The sequence below is a fragment of the Amblyraja radiata genome, chromosome 8, assembly GCF_010909765.2.
Source record: "Amblyraja radiata isolate CabotCenter1 chromosome 8, sAmbRad1.1.pri, whole genome shotgun sequence".
Taxonomy (NCBI): Eukaryota; Metazoa; Chordata; class Chondrichthyes; order Rajiformes; family Rajidae; genus Amblyraja; species Amblyraja radiata.
Window position 1 is genome coordinate 26541601 of NC_045963.1, and position 25382 is coordinate 26566982.

At 44.0% G+C, this 25382-nt stretch overlaps 1 protein-coding gene and 1 long non-coding RNA gene across 2 annotated transcripts in view; one reads left to right on the top strand and one right to left on the bottom strand.

Moving 5' to 3' along the window:
• Window positions 1-25382, top strand: part of ryr2 (ryanodine receptor 2) — a 301683-nt gene that overhangs the window by 5851 nt on the left and 270450 nt on the right. Inside the window, 3 exon segments of the mRNA XM_033025458.1 lie at window positions 4523-4619; window positions 14016-14090; window positions 22030-22186. Coding sequence (XP_032881349.1) covers window positions 4523-4619; window positions 14016-14090; window positions 22030-22186 — 329 coding nt within the window.
• On the bottom strand, window positions 354-17921 carry LOC116975991. Its single transcript, XR_004412831.1, has 3 exons — window positions 17911-17921; window positions 3650-3652; window positions 354-428 (listed from the first exon to the last, which is right to left on the bottom strand). It is a non-coding gene; the product is annotated as an uncharacterized LOC116975991 (long non-coding RNA).

Consider the following 25382-nt stretch of genomic DNA (forward strand, 5'->3'; position numbering starts at 1 on the left):
TGGGACATGTTGGCCGGTGTGGGCAAATTGGGCTGAAGGGCCTGTTTCCACATTTTGCAGGTGCCGAAATCACTACCAAAACATGGGGGACACAATTTCTTGGCGCAGCGCGCAAACGCATACATGCACACACACACATACACGCGCGCCCACACACACACACGCGAGGCTTCGGAGGCTTCGCCGGTGGGCCCTGTGGACGGTAACATTGGGAGCTGACCTGGTTGGTGACCGACTACGAACTCCAGCAACAGCAGCTTTGCCCACCCAAAATCGTGGGGCTTGAATCGGCCCATTCTCGGGCCTTTTCATCGCCCGGCACGGCTTAAAATCGGCCGGCGGGAGCTTCAACATCAGGAGCCTCAATCGCCTTGATGCAGCAGTTTGATTTGAAGCTGCGCTGGGCGATGAACGGCCCCACGAACGGGCTGAGTCAGCCCTCAGAAAGCATCTGATACCCACTTGAATCTTTCAAAAGCTACAATGTGATAAATAACACAAACAAATAAACCCGAAGTAAATGAAGGCAAACAGAAGAACCAACCTTGGAGGGGGGAGAGAGAGATGGGAAAAACATACTAAATAACGTGAGTGACCGTGAATGAAGGATTTACCTGCAAGCTAACCAGGAAACCCGTTTGACCAGATTCCTTAATGACCTGACCCATTTAAATCCGATCCCGTTTAAATCTTTCCCATCCACCAATACATCCAATTAGTTCAAATGGTATTCAAAAGGGAACTTCAGATGCTGGAATATCGAAGGTACACAAAATTGCTGGGGAAACTCAGCGGGTGCAGCAGCATCTATGGAGCGAAGGAAATAGATAGTCTGAAGAAGGGTTTCGGCCCGAAACGTCGCCTATTTCCTTCGCTCCATAGATGCTGCTGCACCCGCTGAGTTTCCCCAGCAATTTTGTGTACCCTAGTTCAAATGGTAATTGTACCCACATCAGATTGCTTTGGAAGGTCAAACACAATTGGTGACACATCGTGTTAATATGGTGTTAATAGAGACATTTAACAAGCGCTTAACAGTGAAACCCCCACTGTCTCAGAAAGCGGAGATTTTAATAGTTTTATTTCACCCGAATTTCAAAATCTGGATTACAAAACATGGGGGGATTGTTCCCCCCCTCTCAAAACATGGGGGGGGGGGGGGACATGTGTGACCCCCCCCCCAGGATTTCCACCCATGACTCTATGACTATATCTATGAGTAAACCATTTACTCTGGGGGGGAAAGACTTAATGGAGACCTGAGGGGTCACTTTTTTACCCAAAGGGTGATGGGTGCAAGGAACAAGCTGCCATAGGAGGTAGTTGAAGCTGGGACTATCCCAACATTTTATACATGGATTAGAGGGATATGGGCCACAGGCAGGTGGGAGTGGTGCTGATGGGGCATGTTGGACAGCATGGGCAAGTTGGGCTGAAGGGCCTGTTTCCGTGCTGTATGACTCTGTGACTCTATCTAACCCTCAAACATTCCAGCATTCAACAAGGTCACGCCTGATCTTCTACCTCAACATAATTTTCATGTATTATTCCTTGAATCTGCCTCTACCTAGAAATCTATGGATTTCCTGATTTTAATCAAACCGTTAGCTGAGCCTTTACAAACTACCAGGGTAGAACATTTCAAACATCTAAACTAAACTAAATCTGGAATGATTCCATTTTGAAATGTGGCAACGCAGTGGCACAGAGGTAGAGTTGCTCCATTATAGCTCCAGGGCCCGGGTTCCATCCTGACTACAGGTGCTCTTTGTGTGGATTTTCTATGCTCTCCCTATGACCGTCTGGGTTTTCTCCAGGTACCTCCCACATTCCAAAGACGTGTAAGTTTGTAGTTTAATTGGTTTCTGTAACTTGTCCTTAGTGTGTAGGATAAAACTAGTGTATGGGGGGGTTGCTGGTCTGCGCGGACACGGTGGGCCATAGGACCTGTTTTCACACTGCATCTCTAAACTAAACTAAACTAAACTAAACTAAACTAAACTAACCTAATCTACTTTCCTCTTCCTTCAGCGATAGAGATAAGCGATAGAACATAGAACAATACAGCACAGGAACAGGCCCTTTGACCCACAATGGCTGTGTCGAACATAATGCCGAACACAAGCTAACTAATCTCATCTACCAGCACGTGATCCACACCCTTCCATTCCCTGCACATCCATGTGTCTATCTAAAAGCCTCTTAAACGCCACCATCCTATCTTTCCCCACCTCCCCACCACCTCTGACAGTGCACCCCAGACACTCATCACCCTCGGTGTAAAACAATTGTCCTGCACATCCCTTTAATGCTTGCAGTTCATATGGTTGACAGTCTATTCTTGTTTTTATTTAGGTCATAATGTCATAAGGATTAGGAGTAGAATTAGGCCATTCGGCCCATCAAGTCTACTCCGCCGTTCATTCATGGCTGATCGATCTCTCCCTCCTAACCCCGTTCTCCTGCCTTCTCCCCATAAGCTCTGACACCTGTACTAATCAAAAATCTATCTATCGCTGCCTTAAAAATATCTACTGACTTGGCCTGAAATATTTACAGCCTTCTAACATAGAAACATAGAATATAGGTGCAGGAGGAGATCATTCGGCCCTTCGAGCCTACACCACCATTCATTGTGATCATGGCTGATCGTTCCCAATCAATAACCCGTGCCTGCCTTCTCCCCATATCCCTTAATTCCACGAGCCTCAAGAGCTCTATCTCACTCTCTCTTAAATCCATCCAGTGACTTGGCCTCCACTGCCCTCTGTGGCAGGGAATTCCACAAATTCACAACTCTCTGGGTGAAAACGTTTTTTCTCACCTCAGTCTTAAATGGCTTCCCCGTTATTCTAAGACTGTGGCCCCTGGTTCTGGACTCGCCCAACATTGGGAACATTCTGTGGCAAAGAATTCCACAGATTCACCATCCACTGACTAAAGAAAATGCTCGTCATCTATAGTGACAGATTTTCATTTCGTTTCAAGGATATTTTCCTTTCGTCGCTATGATTGAAGACAGGGGATCAGGAGATAATCGAAACGCACTCACGAGCTCTCCACGAAAAATTCAATGCCGTCGAAAGATAAATCTGCCAAACACACCCTTGATTAATAGTTTCTTTATTGTAGTAGTAAAAACAGTAAGATATTTATCCAAACTTCTTCTCCTATAAGTACATTTTAATCTTACTCGTGATCATACTCGTGCATGGTTGAAAGCTGTGACCTCTCCCCCATGCTTCTTCAAACTAAACTAACTACTAGGGCGCATGCGTGAGAATCTCCGCCGCAAACATGCCTCAGACTACGTATAAATCCCACCCACATAATTACAGGCAGATAAAATTTAAAGGTAACTGGTTATAGTTATAACACACTGAGTTAAGCTAAATGGTCACCACATCATCTCCTTTCAAAAACAACGTCCTTTAATTCTAAGGCTATGACCTCTAGCCCTAGACTCTCCCACTAGTGGAAACATCCTCACCACATCCACTCTATCCAAGCCATTCACTATTCTGTGTGTTTCAATGAGGTCCTCCCTCATTCTTCCAAACTCCAGCGAGTACAGGCCCAGTGCCGACAAACACTCATCATAGGTTAACCTACTCATTCCTGGGATCATTCTTGTAAATCTCCTCTAGACCCTCTCCAGAGCCAGCACATCCTTCCTCAGATATGGTGCCCATAAATGCTCACAATATTCCAAATACGGCCTTACCAGCGCCTTATAGTAAGATTGCATTCTTTACTCCCAATTCGACTTGCAGATTAACTTTTTGGGAATCCTGCACCAGCAGTGTCAAGTCCCATTGTACCTCCGATTTCTGGATTCTCATCCCATTTAGAAAATAATCCATACCTTTATTCCTACTACCAAAATGCATCTCCACACTTTGCTACACTATATTCCATCTGCTACTTCTCTGCTCACTCTCCCAACCTGACCAAGTCCTTCTGCAGAGTTGCTGCCTTTTCTACACTACCTGCCCCTCGACCTATTTTCGTAGCATCCACAAACTTTGCCAAAAAGCCTTCAATCCCCTGGTCTAAATAATTAATGTACAATGTGAAGAGTAGCGGCCCCAGCACCAACCCTTGCGGGACTTCACTAGTCACTGGCAGCCAATCAGAAAAAAAAACCTTTATTGCCACTCTTTGTCTTCTGCCATCCAGCTAACCTGCTATCCATGCTAGTATCTGTCCTTTGATACCGTGGGCTCTCATCTTCTTTAGCAGCCTAACGTGTGGCACCTTATCAAGGGCTTTCTGAAAATCTAAGTAAACGCCATCTCCTGACTCTCCTTTGTCTGTCCTGCTATTTACTTCTTCAAAGAATTTCAGCAAATTTGTCAAGCAGGACCTCCCCTTCACAAAGCCATGCTGACCGGCCTATTTTATTGTGAACTTCTAAGTACTCTGTAACCTCATCCTTTATAATGGACTCTAATTTGTGAATAAACAGTATGTTTTTTATGTTTCATGTTAAGTGTTAATTTAAATTATTTTCTATTAATAGGATATTTAAAGGGAGGGGATGTACTGAGGTTACCACATGGACACATGGATGAATGTCTTACTGTACCTTCAGGAGAGCATGGAGAAGAACAGCGAAGGTAATTAATGGCTGCCAACCAAAGGGCCTGTCCCACTAACGCGACATTTCAACGATTGTCTTCGACCTTCAAGCTCGAGGGCACTCGCCTGAAAAACCTCGAGCTGGATCGACCGTCAGTGATGAAACCGTGAGGTGGATCGACCGTCTGCACACACACACACACACACACACACACACACACACACACACAAACACATCGCAAAGGCGGGGGCCAGGGAAAGCGGGGAGCGCTGTCTGAAATTCACACCCGCGATTAACAGGAATGTAAAACACGGCACAGTTACGGTAAGTCCTTTAGAGAGAGCGGAGGGGGGGGGGGGGGAGAGAAGGGGAGAGAAGGGGAGAGAAGGGGGGAGAAGGAGTGGAGACACTTTTTAAAAGCCAGACAACTTTTAATAAAGTTTAGCGGGCATTTAACATTGGCGGTCGGTATATTACCTTTTTTTTCTCAACGAGCTTTATCTTCGACAACCTTCGATTACCTTCGATTGCCTTTGACTACCTACAATAGTATTACAACCTACTACGACCTACCTCGACTAAACCTACGAGTAAAAAAATATAGATTTTTTCCATGGCGATCTTTTTTTACTCGCGGGCATTTTTCAGCATGTTGAAAAAAACGCCGCGACCTAGCTGAGGCCTCGAGTACACGGGGACTACTCTCGAGCATGAAGGAGAGTTACAAAGACCCCCTAGGACCTCGTGTCGACCATGCTGCGAGTGTGAGTCGAGGGCAAGCTCTTCTATACTTACGAATTAGGTCGCGCTGAGCCTGTTCTCGCTGGAGTATTGAAGGATGAGGGGTAACCTTATTGAAACCTACCGAATAGTGAAAGGCCTGGATAGAGTGATTGTGAATATGTTTCCACTAGTGGGAACGTCTTGGACCATCGGCCATAGCCACAGAATAAAAGAATATTACTTTAGAAAGGTAATTAGGGAGAATTTCTTTCGTCAGAGGCTGGTAAATCTGTGGAATTCATTGCCAGATGGCTGTGGAGGCCAAGTCAATGGATATTTTTAAGGCGGAGATTGACAGGTTTTTGATTAGTAAGGGGTCAGGGTTTATGGGGAGAAGGCAGGAGAATGGGATTAAGATCAGCCATGATTGAATGGCGGAGTGGGTTCAATGGGCTAAATTGCCTAATTCTGCTTCTATAACATGAATGTGAACATGAACTTGAAAAAACACAACATCCAACAGATTTGCAATGATGAAACTTATTTGCAAAAGCCTCTCAAATGCACATCAAGTGGCACATTGGTAGCTGATAGAACTGCTGCTTCACGGCCCCAGAGACCCTGGTTTGATCCTGACCTCGGATGCTGTCTGCGTTGAGTTTGCATGTTCTCCTTATACAGGCACCACGTGGGTTTGCTCAGGTTGCTATTGTTTCCTCCCACATCCCAAAGACGTGCAGGTCTATAGGTTAAATGGATGCTCTAAATTGTCCCTAGTGTGTGGGTGAATGGATGAGAAAATGGGGTAATGTAGAATTTGTGTAAATGGGAGATCCGTGGTTGGTACGGACTCAGTGGGCCTGTTTCACCACTGTCACTCTAAAAGCTAATCTCTCAAGTATTTCTTGTACAGCCATGCAATTGCATGCGACAATATGACCTGCAGATTAACATCTTAATTTAGGATCCACACATGATATGGTTTAGTATTGTCACCTGTACTGAGGTACAGTGAAAATCTTTTGTTTGTGTGCTATCCAGTCAAAGCAAAGACAACACATGATTACAATCAAGCCATCCACAGGGTACAAATGAAGGATATTAGGAACAACATTTAGTGCAAGATAAAGTCCGATGAAAGATGGTTCAAAAATCTCCATAAAAGTAGGTCAGGACGGCACACTAGCTGATGAGAGGACCGTTCAGTTGCCTGATAACAACTGGAACGAAACTGTCCCTGAATCTGGACGAGTGTGTTTTGAAACATCTGCACCTCTTGCCTGATGGGAGAGTGGAGAAGAGGGAGTGTCTGGGGTGAGACTCGTCCTTGAGTTGGCCTGGCAGCCTTACCGAGAAGATGGAGTCAATGGAAGGGAGGTTGGTTTGTGTGATGGACTGGGGTACATCCATAACTCTCCACAATTCTTTTTGTGGTCTGGGATGGAGCTGTTCCCAAACCATGCTGTGATGCATCCCGATAAAATGTTTGCTGCTTAAAGGTTTTACCATTCCAGTACATGCTGCATTATCCGTCAACGTTGATTACTCAAAGGTTTTAAATAACCTATTGCAGTTACCACGAGCAGGTTCAAAGTCGGATTATACATTTTAATCACATATTTGCATCCTTTTAATGTCACATTCAAGAAGCCAAAGAGAATTTGATGCTGTTACCCTACAATTAACTTAAGGAAGTGATAGAAACAATGCAGGTCTATTATTCTTACCCCTTTTTCCAGTATTTAACTTGTAGACTTGTATTTAAAAATAGAGGGAAACAAAAGTGATGGGGCTAAATTAGATAAGAAATTCCCTCTTGCACACTTAGATGCCTAGAAAATGTCAGCCTGGATTCTGCATCCAAGTTTGTGGAATAGGACTATGAATTCATGTTACTCCGAGTATTCATTTTGAGGGAATAAAACCAGGGATGTAATGCTGAGGCTTTGTAAGGCACTGATCAGATTGCATTTGGAGCATTGTGAGCAGTTTTAGGTCCGATATCTGATGAGGATGTGCTGGCATTGGAGAGGGTCCAGGGGAGGTTTACGAGAATGATCCCAGGAATGATTGGGTTAATGTATGTTGAGCATTTGACAGCACGGGGCTAGTACTCACTGCAGTTTAGAAGGACGAGGGAGGCACCTCATTGAAACTCACCAAAAAATGGTAGAGTGGATGTGGAGAGGATGTTTCCACGAGTGGGATAGTCTTGGAAGCAGAGGGCACAGCCTCAGAATAAAAGGATGTATCTTTAAAAAAGAGATGATGAGCGATTTATTTAGCCAGAGGGTGGTGAATCTGTCGAATTCATTGCCACAGGTGACTGTGGAGGCCAAGTTTTTGGGTGTTTTTAAAGCGGAGATTGACAGATTCTTAGTAAGGGTGCAACCATCATAGGGAAAAGACAGGAGGATGGGGTTGAGGGGGAAAAATAGATCAGCCATGATTGAGTGGCGGAGTAGACTTGGCAGGCCAAATGACCTAATTTACTGTTATGACTTATGAAACATGGGAGTTGTACCGTGGAAGGGGAGGTAGAGCTTATACTTCTCCCTGAAAGGGGCTGACGCTGTGCTCCCATGAACCTCCGTGAACTATTAGTCTCTGATAGCTATCATAATCCATTTGGATACCTGTTAATTGTATTTATATCTACACCTTAAGGAGTGTCACAGCACAGAAACAGGCCATTTAACCCAACTTGCCCATGCCGACCAAAATGCCCCATCTATGCTTGTCCCACCTGCCTGCGTTTAGCCGATATCCCTCTAAACCTTTCCTAACCAAGTGTCTTTTAGATATTGTAATAGTACCTGCCTCAATTACATCCTCTGATAGCTTGTTCCATATACCCACCAGCCTCTGTGAAAAAAAATATCCCTCAGATTCCTATTCAATCTTTCCCCTCATCTTATATCTAGATCCTCTGTTTTTTGATTCCCAGTCTTGGAAAAGACTGTGCATTCAACCTTTCTAGTGCCCCCCATGATATTGTACACCTCAATATAATCACCCCTCATGCTCATGCACTCCAAGGAATAAAGTCCTAGTCTGCCCAACCTCTCCCCATTGTTCAAACCCTAGCCAGAATTTAGTATTGTAACCTGCATTTTTTAACGAATGCCTCTGTTATAGTCATACAGCATGGTGACAGGCCCTTTGTCCCAATTTTCCCACGCCAACCAACAATCTCAATCTACACTAGTCCCACCAGCCTGTGTTGGGCCCATATCCTTCTAAACCTAATCTATCCAGTCTGAAGAAGGCCCGAAACGTTGCCTATTTCCTTCGCTCCATAGATGCTGCCTCACCCGCTGAGTTTCTCCAGCATTATTGTCTACCTTTGATTTTCCAGCATCTGCAGTTCCTTCTTAAACAACTATCCATGTGGATGGATTGTTTTTAAACAATGAGTATCATGAGTCATAGTTGAGGGTGAGTGTTGTTAAGATGGAGCGAGATGCCCATCTGGGTAGAAACAGGGCCAGATAAGTGTGTGAGGTTAGACAATTGAGGTTGGATGTAATTGAAAAGGTTGAATAGAAAACAACAACTACATGTTTACTTCGCACAGTAAAGATCATTTTTTACCAGTGGTCAGGTGGTAAATAGACTCTGCTACAGGATTCCAACGTAGACAGAGTTAAGGAGTTTGTACCATGATTAACTTTTGTACTGGAATCCTATTTTTTAGCATAACATTTTCTCAAAGAGAGGAGAAACGTTGGACAGTGAGTTCTTTACATGAAGTAGACACAACATGCTGGAGAAACTCAGCAGGACAGGCAGGGCAGCATCTCTGGGGAAAGGGAACAGGTGACTATTGAAGAGATGAACTCTTCTTCAGACCCAAAACGTCACCTGTTCCTTTTCTCCACAACTGCTCCCTGACCCGAAGATAGACACAAAAAGCTGGAGTAACTCAGCGGCACAGGCAGCATCTCTGGTGAGAAGGAATGGATGACGTTTCGGGTCGAGACCCTTCTTCTGACTTTGTCTGCTTCCTGACCCGCTGAGTTGCTCCATCACTTTGTGTCTAACTTCGGTATAAACCAGTTCCTTCCCACACACCTTTACAAGAGGTATTTCTTTTCATGAAAATTTTTTTTTAAACTACCTAAAGTTGTATATTAGTCATCCTTAATAATGATTGCTATGAAGTTATCCATTTCCTACCGATTTTCCCTTGCTGATTGATGTGTGAATCTATTCACAGTATGCAGCAGCCATACATCACTGTCAGTTCGCTCTGAACTGTTTCCTCAGACTTAATCTGTCACAAAGGGAAATAGCAAATAATGTGAGTGACCTTTGATTTTCATTTATGTCAAAAACTCAACTGATTCCGTTCAGAGTTTGCAAAGTGAAACTATTGAGTTCTGAGTTTTTCTGAACATTTCTTCAAGGATAGTGGATCTTAACGAAATTGTAATCACCTATATATGGTCTTTTTAATCATGTATAGTCTTTTCACTGACTGGATAGGACACAACCAAAAATCTTTTCACAGTACCTTAGGACACGTGGCAATAAACTAAACTAAACTAGATTTAATGGGAACCTGAGGGGTAACTCTTTTATACAAAGGGCGGTGGCAAGTGGCTGCCAGAGGAAGTAGTTGAGGCAGGCACTATTGTTTAAGAAACATTTAGACAGGTATATGGATAGGACAGGTTTAGAGGAATATGGGCCAAATGCAGGCAGGTGGGACTAATGTAGATGGGACATGTTGGTCGGCGTGGGCAAGTTGGGCCAAATTCCTGTTTCCACGCTGTATGATTCTAAGACTGCAATCTAAAAAACTAAACTAAACTAAATTTCCACATTCCTGCTTCCATGTATAGCATAAAATGCCAGTCAGATCATCTTTGACTTAGAAAAACTTCTTACGTTTGTTGAGAGCAGAAGTTTTAACTTAATTGGCTGATGTAAATGGAGTGTGTATTCCTCTATGATTTATGCCCTTCAATAGACTACTGTTTGTATGTATGATTGTAGTACTAATGTTGAATGGAGTTGATCCAATTGCTTGATGAGTAGCCACAATGAAGCTACTCTCTCAGTAGATTCTTTGCCATATAAAGTACTTTTCATTAATTTAATCTTTTGACCAGCCTTCAGTATCTTAAAGAGTCATAGAGTCATACAGCATGGAAACAGGCCCTTTGGGTCAACTTGCCCATACAGACCAACATGCCCCATCTACACTAGTCCTACATGCCTGCATTTGGCCCATATTCCCCTAAACCTTTCCTATCCATGTACCTGTCCAAATATTTTTTGTTGTGATAATACCTGCCTCAACTACCTCCTTTGACAGCCCATTCCATGTACCTTCCACTCTTTGTATGAAACATCATCCATCCCTTCTCTCCAGAGATGCTGCCTGCAATTCAGACTGAGGAAGGGAGTTAGATGTGGCCCTTGTGGCTAAAGGGACCAGGGGGTATGGAGAGAAGGCAGGTACAGGATACTGAGTTGGATGATCAGCCATGATCATATTGAATGGCGGTGCAGGATCGAAGGGCCGAATGGCCTACTCCTGCACCTATGTTTCTATGTTTCTATGTATCTCTTAGTCTCTCCCCAGTTTATGCAGTGGAAGTTTAAAAATGGAGCAAAGCTTTAAAATCATAAGCATTAGTTCAGCTTGTTGACATCCAAGGAGAAAGTGACTTTGCTTTACAGCAAAATGTGTGTCTAATTTTGGATGAAATTGTTTCACATGGACCTGCTTTAAGTCAATATGTGAAGCTGGCTGATTTAAATGGGTCACCTTGACCGGAGAAGGGATGTTGCTGTGCATAAGAATATTCCCTGGATGGTGCAATGATCTGTAAATGCATTTCAGACAATGCAGCAATGTTCACACTATAGATTGGACAATGTTTAGTTGGGAAACTAACATAATCATGTGTTATTTAATAGCAATCTTACACAAAGGCAATTGCAAAAAAACGGTGGCTTTCCATTGTTTAAAGTACTTTAGACTTTAGAGATGCAGTGTGGATACAGGCCCTTCAGCCCAATGAGTCCGTGCTGATCAGCGATCACATCATACATTAGCACTATCCTACACACCAAGGACAATTTACAATTTCACCAAAGCCAATTAACATACACATTTTCATGTATTTGGAGAGTGGGAGGAAACTGGACCCCTGGATAAATTCCTCGCGGTCATAGGGAGAACGGACAAACTCCATACAGCCAGCACCAGTAGTCATGATTGCTACCTGGGTCTGCTGCTGTGAGGCAGCAACTCTATCACTGCGTCACTGTGCCAGAATCATTCATATGTTTGATATATTTCATTGTCTGGCATTGTGATTGTATGGAGCAAACTGCTTGACTAAATTAGTGAACCTTTGTTTGTTACAGTGAAGTAATTACTCCATTAAAAATAAATGAGTTAAATGCACTGTTAAAAGAGTGGACAGATCAACTTCAGAAATGTATTTGCTAAGGTGTTAAATTGAGAAATTCTGATCTTACAAGGCAAAATGTGTTTAGTTGCTCTGCCTGCTGTCAGTAAATGCATGACCATGGACAGATCATCCTCTAATGGGAAACATATACATTACATATGCAATACATTGTGTATGTATAGTGCGGCACAGTGGCGCAGCGGTAGAGCTGCTGCCTTACAACGCCAGAAACCCAGTTTCGATCCTGACTATCGGTGCTGTCCGTACAGAGTTTGTGTGACTCCGTGGGTTTTCCCTTGCCACTCTAGTTTTCTCCCACACACCAAAGAGTACAGGTTGTAGGTTAGTTTGGTTTCGGTAACAATTGTAAGTTCTCCCTCATGTGTTGGATAGTGTACAGGGATCACTGGCCGGCATGGACCTCGTGGGCAGAATAGCCTGTTTCTGCACTGTATCTCGAAACTAAACTAAGCATTGGGGTAAGAAATCCTCTGGCTCTCGGTACCATTAATTAATTGAATGTGTTACAAGTCAGTGAGACACAGAAATAGTCTTCACTAAGGCGTCACTACATATCGACAAATTGTGTTGGCAAGATATGTAAGCAAATCGTTCATATGCTTGAGATGAAATTACATAGTCTGGTATTTAGATTGAATGGAGCAACCTGTTTGACTTAATCAGTGAACCCTTCAGCTCTCATTGTTGTAATTAATTGAAGGGGATGTAATGTGTCCATATTAAAAGTATCAAGGCTAATTTTGATGCTGATAAGCAGTGAGATACAAAACCAGCGGTAATTTACAATCACACTGTGTATTGGCTGTGCCAAGCCAACGAGCAAGTCAAAGACCAGTAAAGAATTATTTCTCAGAATTTACATTTGCTGTATTGTTGCTTTGTTAACTTTAAGAAAGTTAAGAAAGTTAACTTAGTTAACTTTAACTTGCCATGATAAGTGGCTGGCGGGCTTGGAGAAGGTGTGGATCAGAAGCTGAGGAGAGCCTCAAAGACTGGAGTTTGGGGTCTTAAGCCCCTGTCCCACTTTCACAACCTAATTGGTGATCTTTGCCGAGTTTGCCCTTGACTCATACTCGCAGCATTGTCGCCACGAGGTTGTAGGAGGTCTTCGTAACTCTTCCTCATGCTTGTGAGTGGTCTCCGCGTACTCGTGCCCTCAAGTAGGTCGAGGCGTTTTATCCAGCCTGATTAAAAATGTCCATGAGTAAAAAAAAGGTCGGCATGAAAAAAATGGATACTTTTTACTCGTAGGTAGGTCAGGATGGTAGTCGTAGATAGTCATAGATAGTCGTAGTTGGTCGTGGGTAGTCGTAGGTCGGTAACAGGTCCAAGAGAAAAAAAAGCGAACATGACATAATTTTATCATGTGATCATTTTCCACTCGTAGCCAGTCGTATTTGGTCTTAGGTGTGGAAAACTGAGGTCGAGGGGGTTGTAGGAGGTCGTAGACATAGTTGTAAGAGGTCGTAGACATAGTCGAAGGAGGTCGTAGGAGGTCTTTTACTTCGGCAAGTCAACACGACCGTGACATTTTTTTTCCAACTCATCTAGGGTCTTCTAAACTCGTGGATTAGGTCGTCCAAGTGGGACAGGCCCTTTATGATTTAAGGGTGGAGAGATGGTTAATCAGCAGCCTCAATTGCACTGGAGGGAGATCTTTTGAACACGGTGTGGGTCTGAGCTTGGTGATGGGGGATGGAAGCTTTGTGATTAGGGTCTGGTTGTTTCCAGGAGTTGGGGGATGAGGACGAAATGGCATTTGTTCCATGTGAGGATGGGTCAGGAAACAATGGTTATCAGATCGGCTTCAAGTAAATGGGAGTTCTTTCGACTGAAGAGTTAATATAATATGGTTGCTGCAGTAGTGACCACCGATTGTCCATTAGTGGTTATTTCCTTGAATGATGTGCATCAATTTCTTTCTTAATGTTTCAAAAGAAATGTTGGATGTGAAAGAATGCCATTGAAATAAATCATGAAAAGCACCCAGAAATACTAGGTGGGATTATAGATCCAGCTGCATAGTTGACAGCAACCATTTTGCCTCCTACCAATCAATATTAGATCGGATAATTAACAATATGCTTGGATCGGATGGTAATTTAATGCAAGTAATGAATATAATATCTAGGTCATGGTTTTGAACGTTTGCAATAATTTATTGGTAAATAGTAATTAGATGTAACAAGTTATGTTATGGCACAAATCAACATTAAATCAAAGATGGTCCAATTATAACTCTTTCAATTTTCTTTCAGGACAGTGCATTATGAAGGTGGAGCAGTGTCCATTCATGCCCGATCTCTGTGGAGACTGGAGACACTGAGGGTTGCGTAAGTAGCAAATCTCATCACTTTATCCGAGAGTTCCCTAGAGTCCCATTGCAGAGGAAGGATGTGCTCGCGTTGGAGCGGGTCCAGAGGAGATTTACGAGAATTATCCCAGATATGATTGAGTTTATTTATGATGAGCGTGTGATGGCACTGGGCCTGTACTCGCTGGAATTAAGAAGGATGAGGGGACACCTCATTGAAACTTACCGAATATTTGAATAGAGGATATTTCCACCAGTGGGAGAGTCTGGGACCAGAGGCTAAAGGCCATATCTTTCGAATGAAGATGGGGAATTTCTTCAGTCAGATTGTGGTGAATCTGTGGAATTCCTTGCCACAGACAGCTGTAGAGGCTAAATCATTGGATATTTTTAAGATGGAGATTGACAGATTCTACATTGGTACAGGTGTCGGGGGTTGTGGGGAGAAGGCAGGAGAATGGGGTTGAGAGGGAAAGATAGATCAGCCATGATTGGGCCTAATAGGAGTAGGCCTAATCCTGCTCCTACAACATGAATATATGAGAGTTGGATAAAAAAAGTTTGAGGTTAAAACTTCACTGTCAATAACAGGTTGGTTAAGTCATAGAATTGTGCAGCATAGAAACAGGCCCTTCGGCCTGCCGTGTCCATGCTGACAAGCGACCATCGATCACCCATGTCCACGCTAGCTAGCCTGCCCATTTATACTAATCCCACTTAATTTCATATCCTTCTGTGCCCTTCTCAAGTACTAGTTGAAAAGCCTCTTATATGTTGATACTGTTACCGCCTCTGGGGCAATACTGTGGCACAGCGGTAGAGTTGCTGCCTTACAGCCCCTGAGTCTCGGGTCCTGAATATGGGTGCTGTCTGTAGGGAATTTGTACATTCTCCCTGTGACAGTGTGGGTTCTCTCCGGGTGCTCCAGTTTCCTCCCACATCCCAAAGATGTACAGGTTTGTAGCTTAAGTAAGTAAGTTTATTGGCCAAGTATTCACATACAAGGAATTTGCCTTGATGCTCCGCCCACAAGTAACAACATGACATACAGTGACAGTTACGAATGACTCAGAAAACACTAAACATTAATAATAATAAAACATTAAAGATAAAACACCATTGATCAAGCATGTGAACCAACAAAATACCAGATCAAAGGGAGGCTACAGATTTTTGGCTGTTGAGTAGAGCAACTACTCGTGGATGAAAACTGTTTTTATGTCTGGCTGTGGCAGCTTTGACAATCCGGAGTCGACTTCCAGAGGGAAGTGATTCAAAGAGTTTGTGGCCAGGGTGAGAGGGGTCAGAGATGATCTTGCCCGCTCGCTTCCTGGCCCTTGCAGTGTACAGTTCATCAACGGAGGGAAGGTTGCAGCCAATAACCTTCTCTGCTGCTCGGACGATTCGCTGCAGCCTCCAGGTGTCGTGCTTGGTGGCTGAGCCAAACCAGACCATGATGGCGAAAGTGAGAACAGACTCTACGATGGCCGTGTAGAATTGGACCATCATTGCCTGTAGCAGATTGTGCTTCCTCAGCTGCCGTAGGAAGTACATCCTCTGTTGTGCCTTTTTGACTGTGGAGTCGATGGTAGCCCCCCACTTAAGGTTCTTGGAGATGATGGTTCCCAGGAACTTAAAAGACTCCACAGATGTGACTGTGGTGTTGTTGATGGTGAGTTGGATGAGGAGACGGGGAGCTCTCCTAAAGTCTACAATCAATTCCACTGCACTGTCTTGAGCTCTAGGTTGTTGCGTCTAGGTTGTTGTTGTCTACTAGGAAGCCAGCTGTGACACTTCCTGTCTGTAGGCAGATTCCTCCCCATCCTGGATCAGTCCAATCAGGGTTGTGTCGTCCGCAAACTTGAGATGCTTGACAGAGGTGTCTGTGGAGTTGCAGTCGTTGGTGTAGAGAGAGGAGAGGAGAGGAGAGAGTACACAGCCTTGTGGTGCTTCTATGCTGAGCGTTTGCGAGTCCGAGATGTGCTTTCCCAGCCTCACATGCTGCTTCCTGTCTGTCAGGAAGCTGGTGATCCACCGACAGATGAGTTCAGGCACAGTCAACTCGGAAAGACAGTCAACATTGGAGTGTAGTAACTCTGGCACAATGGTGTTGAATGCAGAGCTAAAATCAACAAACAGGATCCTCGCATGGATCCTCGCTTAGTTGGCTACTATAAAATGGAAAGAAATTGTCCCCAGTGTGTTGGTTATTGTTAGTTTATGGGGCGATTGCTGGTCGGCGCAGACTCAGAGGACGGAAGGGCCTGTTTTCACGCTGTATCGCTGAAGTCTGAAGTCTGAAGTTTGATGTCGGGTCTAAAGTCTAAAGCCTCCACCACCGTCTCTGACAGCTGATTTCAGATGGAGGAGAGTCAGGGAAGAGGGAAACTAGAGGCATGAAAAGGTTCAGAACAAATGAGAGCAGGCACCAATGACCAAGGAAAGGTTTATGGTCCATTGTTGGCTGTGGAAGAGTTTATAATGAAGGGATATATGAATGCAAACAGTGGAGCTAGCAGGACGACTAGGGTGGAGGGGGGGCAGAGAGAGAGAGCGGCTATCACTGTCTCCAGAATAATTGGATTCACAAGGCTAAGTGACTGTAGTCACATGAAGAGTGTGGGGGTTGAGTGGGGACAGCAGACTGGATCGAAAATTATCCAGCCATTACAGTTCCCAATGCTTAGAGCAGTTGATTGGTGCAAATGCAACTTGTATGGGACACTACAAACAGAGAAACTGCAGACGCTGGTTTACAAAAACGACGCAGTAACTCAGCGGGTCAGGCAGCATCTACAATAAAAAAGGCACAAATGCTGCTGCCTGACTTGCTGAGTTCCTACAGCAGTTTGTGTCTTTGTAAGGACGCTGCTTGGCAGATATAAATTGGACAATCCTAAAGTTATAACCTGAAGCTGCATTCCATTTCACCAGAAAGGAATTGAGCACATCAGGTAATTGGATTTTAATGAGATGTTGCTTATTTATTCAACACATTTATTATTCAAGAGGAAAAAACAAAGGGGAAAAACCAGGGTCAGGCCGCATCTGTGGAGAGAAATGGACAGAGGACGTTTTGGGTCAAGACCCTTCTTCAGACTGAAAGAGTATTGGGGTGATTAGAGAGCGAAAGAGGCGTGGTGAAGGGGTTGGGTAAGAACTGTGAGTGATGGGTGGATCCAGGTAAGGAGGGTAAGATTTGCAGAAGGTTCGGTTGGGAGGGTGGGGAGAAGGGTGAGAGAGCAACCAAAGCTGGAGGTGATGTGTGGAAGATAAAAGGGTGTAAATGGTGGAAGGAAGGTAGGAAGGAAGAAAGATGGGGAGTGAGATGTGCAACAGAGGGAGTGATGGAGGGTAGATGGGAACATGTGAAGGGGGGTGGTTGTGGGGAGGAGTGGGTGATGAGTGGATGAAGGAGGTTGAGGATGGGAAAGGAACTGGGTGATTGGGTTTGGGTGGGAAAAAGAAAGGGGTGCATGGGTTGGGGTAGGAAGCTGGGAGGATGAGAAGGAGGCAGGTGGGGGAAAGAGAGGGTGTGGTTTACCTGAAATTGGAGAATTCAATGTTGATGCTGGAAAGTTGGTGCAGTGGTAGAGTTGCTGCCTTGCAGCGCCAGAGACCAGGGTTCAATCATGACTACGGGTGCTGTCCGTATGGAGTTTGTACGTTCTCCCTGTGTCCGCGTGGGTTTTCGCTGGGTGCTCCTGTTTCCTCCCACTCCAAAGATGTACAGGTTTGAAGGTTGATTGGCTTCGGTAAGTTTAAACTCCCTAGTGTGTGGGATAGCGTCAGTGTATGGGTGATTGCTGGTTAGCGCGGACTTCCAGTCTGCTGTCAACATTCAACCTCCCACACTTTTCCCGTGATTACAACACTTGGCCCTGTGAATCCAATTATTCTGGAGACGGGGTATTCACAGCATTCCCTCCCCCACCATAATCATCCGGCTAGCTTCACTGTTTGTATCCATATATCCCTTCGTTATCACCTCTTTCACAGCCAACAATGGGCCATTGTGGGCCCCACCTTTTCTTGGTCATTGGTGTCGCCTCTGATTTGTTCTGAACCTTTGTATACCTCCCGTTTCCCTCTCCCCTGACTCTCTGAGTCAAAGTCTGATGAAGGGCCTGGGTCGAAGGACATGCGCACTGTATCGCTAAAGTCTAAAGTAAAGACAATGCCGCAGAAGGGTCTCGAACTGAGACGTCATCAATCTTGCCTGACCCGCTGAGTTACTCCAGCACTTTGTGTTTTTCCTTGGTAAAACAACATCTGCAGTTTTTAAGCCCCTGTGGCTCAGCACTTCAACTCCCCCTCCCATTCCCAATCTGACCTCTCTGTCCTGGGTCTCCTCCATTGCCAGAGTGAGCAACACCGGAAATTGGAGGAACAGCACCTCATATTTCGCTTGGGGAGTCTGCATCCTGCGGGCATGAACATCGAATTCTCCCAATTTTGTTAGCCCTTGCTGTCTCCTCCCCTTCCTCAGCCCTCGGGCGGTCTCCTCCCATCCCCCAGCCCTCGGGCTCCTCCTCCTCCTTTTTCCTTCCTTCTCCCCGCCACCCCCTATCAGTCTGAAGAAGGGTTTTGGCCCGAAACGTTACCTATTTCCTTCGCTCCATAGATGCTGCTGCACCCGCTGAGTTTCTCCAGCATTTTTGTGTACCTTCTGCAGTTTTTAACCCTGTTTCTATTCAATGTTTCCCACTCTGTCAGTGGAGGAAGTTAAGGACAGATATGTCGTTGTGGGGGTAGAAAGTGCAATTGAAGTGGATAGCAACTTGGAGCACCAGCTGTCTCTTGTGTACCATTCCAGCATTTGCAATCTCTTGTTTCTTCATCTGTTATTCAAGCCATTGCTGAATAATACAACCCCACAACAGTTAAAGGTGATTAATTGTATAAGTTAATTGCATATTAATGAAGTACGGTCTAGTTAATGAACACCTGTCTCTGCCCAAAACGCATGGGCTGTTAAACAAGCAGCAAGTGGCAGCATTGTAATTAGCCACAGCGGAAACGGCAAATAGTTGGCATCAATAACTAATTTTAATAACTATCCATTTTCAGAAGTGGCGTGGCCTGGCCTGATTCCCTATTAAAATTATAAAAATATCATAATTACCATTAATTGGCTACAACGCTCCCACTAATGGAGGGGTCAAGAACCAGGGGGCGCAGATTTTAGATGAAAACAGATACAGAATGGTGTAGTAATTCAACGAGCCAGGCAGCATCTCTGGAGGACATGGATGGACTATGTTTCGGGCCAGGACCCTTCTTGTGACTTCTTCACTGAGTCATCAATTGAATAACCCCTTTCATCAGTGTTGTCTTCTTTCCCTTCTCCTTCCCGACCCAAAACATCACCTATCCATGTTCACCAGCGATGATGCCTGACCTGCCGAGTTACTCCAGTACTTTCTGCCTTTTTTTGTAAACCAGCATTTGCAGTTCCTTGCTTCCACTGTCACTTGGCAGACTTTGTCCTGCCCCGACATGTCTTCCAGCTTTCTCCCCTCCCCCCACCCCACATTCCAATCACAATCAAAGTGAAGAAGGGTCTCGACCCGACACGTCACCTATCCATCTTCTCCAGAGATGTAGCCTGACCCACTGGGTTACGCCAGCACTTTCTGTCTTGTTTTGTAAACCAGCATCTGCAGCTCCTTGCATCTACAGATTTTAGATGGTTGGCAGAAGTAATTGCCAGGAAATTGGTTTGCCTCTGGAATGGACGCAGTGTCAATCGTGCTAATTTAGTTTTTAGTTTAGTTTAGAGATACAGTGCGGAAACAGGCCCTTCGGCCCACCGAGTCCACACCGACCAGTGATCCTCGCACATTAACACTATCTTACCCACACACACTAGGGACATAGAAACATAGAAACATAGAAAATAGGTGCAGGAGTAGGCCATTCGGCCCTTCGAGCCTGCACCGCCATTCAATATGATCATGGCTGATCATCCAACTCAGTATCCTGTACCTGCTTTCTCTCCATACCCCCTGATCCCTTTAGCCACAACGGCCACATCTAACTCCCTCTTAAATATAGCCAATGAACTGGCCTCAACTACATTCTGTGGCAGAAAATTCCAGAGACTCACCACTCTCTGTGTAAAAAATGTTTTTCTCATCTCAGTCCTAAAAGATTTCCCCCTTATCCTTAAACTGTGACCCCTAGTTCTGGACTTCCCCAACATCGGGAACAATCTTCCTGCATCTAGCCTGACAATTTACACAAACCAAGCCAATTAATCTACAAACCTGTACGTCTTTGGAGTGTGGGAGGAAACCGAAGATATCTGAGAAAACCCATGCAGGGAACGGGGAGAACGTACAAACAGCACCCGTAGTCGGGATCGAACCTGGGTCTCTGGTGCTGCAAGCGCTGTAAGGCAGCAACACTACCGCTGCGCCACCGTGCCGCCCTAATGATCGAATTGGTCGAATGCAAGAATGGATCAGAATGGAAGAAATAAAACTTGCATGGGCCAGGAGGATGGGCAAGGATTAAGACCAGCTACCTGCCCTTGGAAAGATCTGGCACGTACCCAATGATGCCGCTGACCACTCTGCTGGGCAAATTTTATGAATTCTACAAAAGAAAAACAATGTTAAAAAATGTATATTTTGTTTGAGATTTCAAAAAAATAGCTGTCAGTAACAACAATGAGAAGCTGTTGAGACAGAATCCTATTGTCACTGTATGGAGAATTGGCTTGGTTTCATTTTTATTTATGAGATTTTGATTGTCCTTTACCTGACTTTATTCTGAATGGATATGATGTAGTTTTAATTTTTACATGGATGTTGCCAGGACTTGAGGACCTGAGCTATAGGGAGAGGTTGGGCAGGCTAGGACTTAATTCCTTGGAGCAAGGGGGTTTGGAGGGAGGGGGGGTGGGGGGGGTGGAGAAGGGGGGGGGGGGGGGGGGGGGGGGGGGATCTAGAGGTGTATAAGATCATGAGGGGAATAGATAGGGTGAATGCATTGTCTTTTACCCAGAGTCAGGCAACGTAAGTTTAATGAGAGAGGGGAAAGATTTAATAGGAACCTGAGGGACAATTGTATAGAAAAACTTAGAAAATAGGTGCAGGAGGAGATCATTTGGCTCTTCGAGCCACCACCGCCATTCATTGTGATCATGGCTGATCATCCACTATCAGTAACCTGTGCCTGCCTTCTCCCCATTTCCCTTAATTCCGCTAGCCCCTAGAGCTCTATCTAACTCTTTTAAATTCATCCAATGAATTAGCCTCTACTGCCGTCTGTGGCAGAGAATTCCACAATTTCACAACTCTCTGGTTGAAAAAGTTTTTTCTCATCTCAGTTTTAAATTGCTTCCCCTTTATTCTTAGACTGTGGCTCCTGGTTCTGGACTCCCCCAACACTGGGAATATTTTTCCTACATCTAACTTGTCCAGTCCTTTTATAATTTTATATGTTTCTATAAGAAACCCTCTCATCCTTCTAAATTCCAGTGAATACAAGCACAGTCTTTCAATCTTTCCTCATATGACAATCCCGCCATCCCGGGGATTAATTTCGCGAACCTAAGCTGGACTGCCTCAATAGCACGAATGTCCTTCCTCAAATTAGGAGACCAAAACTGCACACAATACTCCAGATGTGGTCTCACCGGGGCCCTGTACAACTGCAGAAGGACCTCTTTACTCCTATACTCAAATTTTGTTATGAAGGACAACTTGCCATTAGCTTTCTTCTCTGCTTGCTGTACTTGCATGTTTCACAGAGGGTGGTGGGTGTATGGAACAAACTTGGAGCAGGTAATATGACAACATTTAAAAGGCATTTGGACAGGTACACGGATAGGAAAGGTTTCGAGGGATAGGGGCAGGTGACTAGAGTAGATGGGGCACCTTGGTCGGGATTGGTAAGTTGGGCCGAAGGGCCTGTTTCTGTGCTCTATGACTCTATGACTCTTATTGCAGATGGAGTGGAAGCCACATCAGATGGGGCCAGCCATTCAGACTGAGACATGTTACAACTGGAAACTACTTGAGCCTCATTGACGAGAAAGGCCTTCTTCTAATGGGCAAGGAGATATCCGATGTAAAAAGCACAGCTTTTTGTTTCAGATCATCCAAGGTATGTTGGAGCAATTGCTTCGTACTCTAGACCGGTGCCATTACAATGATAATGTCATCATCTGTCTTCCTGTACTGCTTTGTGTGTTTCCATAAACTGCAGAGTTAGGGAATGTAGACTTAAGGAAACCAGAATTGAAGTTCCTCCACTCAACATAGAATATGACAATAGGATAGATTGGACTTTAGACAATAGTGTACTTAAATGTACTTAAATTGCTTCTAGTTAAATTACCCATATTCTGGAATGATGTTTTATTAAAATTTATTTGGGACATGTGGGCATCCATCAATGGCAAGGCTAGCAATTATTGCCTATCCAAAAGCACCTTTGAGAAGATGGTGTTGAGCTCCTTATTTAACAAAGTGCTGGAGTAGCTCAGTGGGTCAGGCAGCATCTCTAGAAAACATGGATAGATGACGTTTTGGATCAAGTCCCTTCTACTGTTAATAGTGGAACAGATACCATTAAAGAAAATAGATGGACATTTGAGGTAGTGGCCGGAGGGAGAACCATTGGTGGCAGGTTTGATATTTGATGATAATATTGACTGCAATGCCAAAACTTACAGTACACCCAGCTTGAATACATTGCTACTTATCATTGGAAATGAAAAAGAAATAGAGACATTTAACAAGTGGTTGGATTTTACACTCCCATCAAAAATGAAAATTACCCTCATTATGCCTATCTGATAAATTGTATTTAAGCGGTGTATTGGGACTCCTAACTACTTTGCTCTTGAACCAGAGAAATGAAACTATTATAGATATATTTCTTCAAAGGTGATTCATCCCACATTTTCCATCTTAATATTAGCGAAATATTAAATTTGATAGACACCAAAGTTTTCTGGTAAATATCATTCTTGCTTCAAATTGCGGATTATGTATAATTGTTAGACATTGGCACAACTGAACTCATTATGATGAATTAAGAGCAACTCACTTTCTTTTGCTGCTGTCTTGGATTCTTTTCAAGTGGCTATAATAAGATCCATCTAGCGTGGGTGTTTTTCATGGCGTGCCTGAGCTGTAAGATTGGACATTAAAATTAAAAAACTCACGATGCCCCCTCCCACCCACATGCTGACATATACTGGTGCTTTTCAATTTGATACTGTGTTGTGTTATTTTAGCTGCACATAGTTGAGAATGTATCAAATAATTTTCCCACATACAAAATTGCACTTAACCTCAGCTCTTTGAGTCATAGTGAGCCATGGAGTTATGCAGCGTGGAAACAGGCCCTTCAGCCCAACTTGCCCACGACAACCAACATGCCCCATCTACACTAGATCCACCTGCCTGCGTTTTGCCCCTATCCTTCTAAACATATCTTATCCATGTCCCAATGTTTGTTAAATGCTGTGATCGTACCTGCCTCAGCTACCTCTTCCGGCAGCTCGTTCCATACACTTACCACCCTTTGTGTAAACAAAAGTTGTCGCTCAGGTTCCTATCTTTTCCCCCCTCACCTTTAATCTATGTCCTCTAGTTCTTGATTCCAATATTTTACATAGAAAGCTTGTATGGAATATAATTGATGCGTTGACATTGGTGATTGACCAAAAAGTGGCCGTGATTTGAAGAAAACTAAATTATTGATTAATATCAAGGGTTGTAAAAATTAACTTTTCTATTGCTTATAATGAACCAAGGCTAATATGTTTCTCAATCTTGACAACAGCATAAACTCAGAGTAGGAGAAAAGCAAACTCAAGAAATACTGCCTCATAGACAATGCCAAGTTGGGGTTTGTTCAGAATTGGCCATGGAAGAGAGGTACAGCATGGAAATAGGCCCTTCTGTCCACCGAGTCCACGCCGACCATCAATTACCTGTTCGCACTAGTACTATATTATCCGACTAGTATACAATTGTATACAGGTCAGATTAACCTACAAACCCGCACATCTTTGGGATGTGGAAGGAACCCCTCCCGATCATAGGGAGAATGTACAAACTCCACTCAGACAGCGCCCAAGGTCAGGATTGAACCCGGGTCTCTGGTGCTGTGAGGCAGAGGCTCTACCACCCTTTTATGATTAAAAGACAAGGATAATTGCTTATGAAAGAAATCTCCAATGCAATAATGTACTGACGCTGTTCAGAGACAGAGGCCATTGATCACCCATACACATTATCACTCCTACACACTAGGGGCAATTTTAAGCCAACAAACCTGCACGTCTTTAGAGTGTGGGAGGAAACCGGAGCACCAAGAGAAAACCCACAACCAACATGGTCACAGGGAGAAGGTACAAACTCCACACAGACAACATCCGTAGTCAGGATTAAACACAGCTCTGCCGATGCAATACTGTGCCTTCCTTTTGTGCTCTCAAATTTATGGCGTGTTCACTGGTGTAGAGAAATACAAATTACAGGAAGAAAAATGTGGGAATACAACATCTTGAATTTTCCATTTGTTACATGTGCCTCTTCTAATCATCTAGCCCTCAATGTAAATGTACTTATTACAGTGAGCCTATCGCTTGATTCACAATCTGTTGAGATTGTTGCACATTTATAATAATGCGCCATATGTCAGTGTTGTTAATCAAATGCCAGAGGTCTCCCTTTACACGTCAGGGTAACAGTGGTTTTGTATATCTCCTCTATACTGAATAACTCAGCATCTGTGAAAGATTGCCAAAAGCAATGCCCAGAAATTACCTGCAACAAATTTTACATTTCCTTGAATGCTGCTGATGCCAACCAGACTCGTACACCAACATCTGGAATTTCTTTCGGTTCTTCTGATTAGTTATCATAACAATGAAGGAAAATTGATGCAACACACAAACCTGCCCAATCTTGGTTTCCACTGAGCCCACAGCAGCTAAATGGGACTTTTGATAATGGTGTAGAGAGATTGTACATCTCCAGCAAAGATGAACCATTTAGGACCAGGGGTTTTCAAATGTTCCTAGTGCCAGAGAGCATTAGAGATGTCACGGATGGAAGTGGGAAGGGATTGGACAAGGGAAGAAAGCATGGAGTAAAGGTAGGAAGAAATGCGTTTGGTGGGGAAGAGCATGTTGAGGATTGCTTGCTTTCAGCAACAGTGGTTTCTATATCAGGAACTATATTGAATTATTCTCACAGCCAGACAAATCAGGAAGTAGAAAGTTCAAAATATGAATTGATTGATTGATTGATTATACCTTTAATAATCCTTTACAGGAAATTAC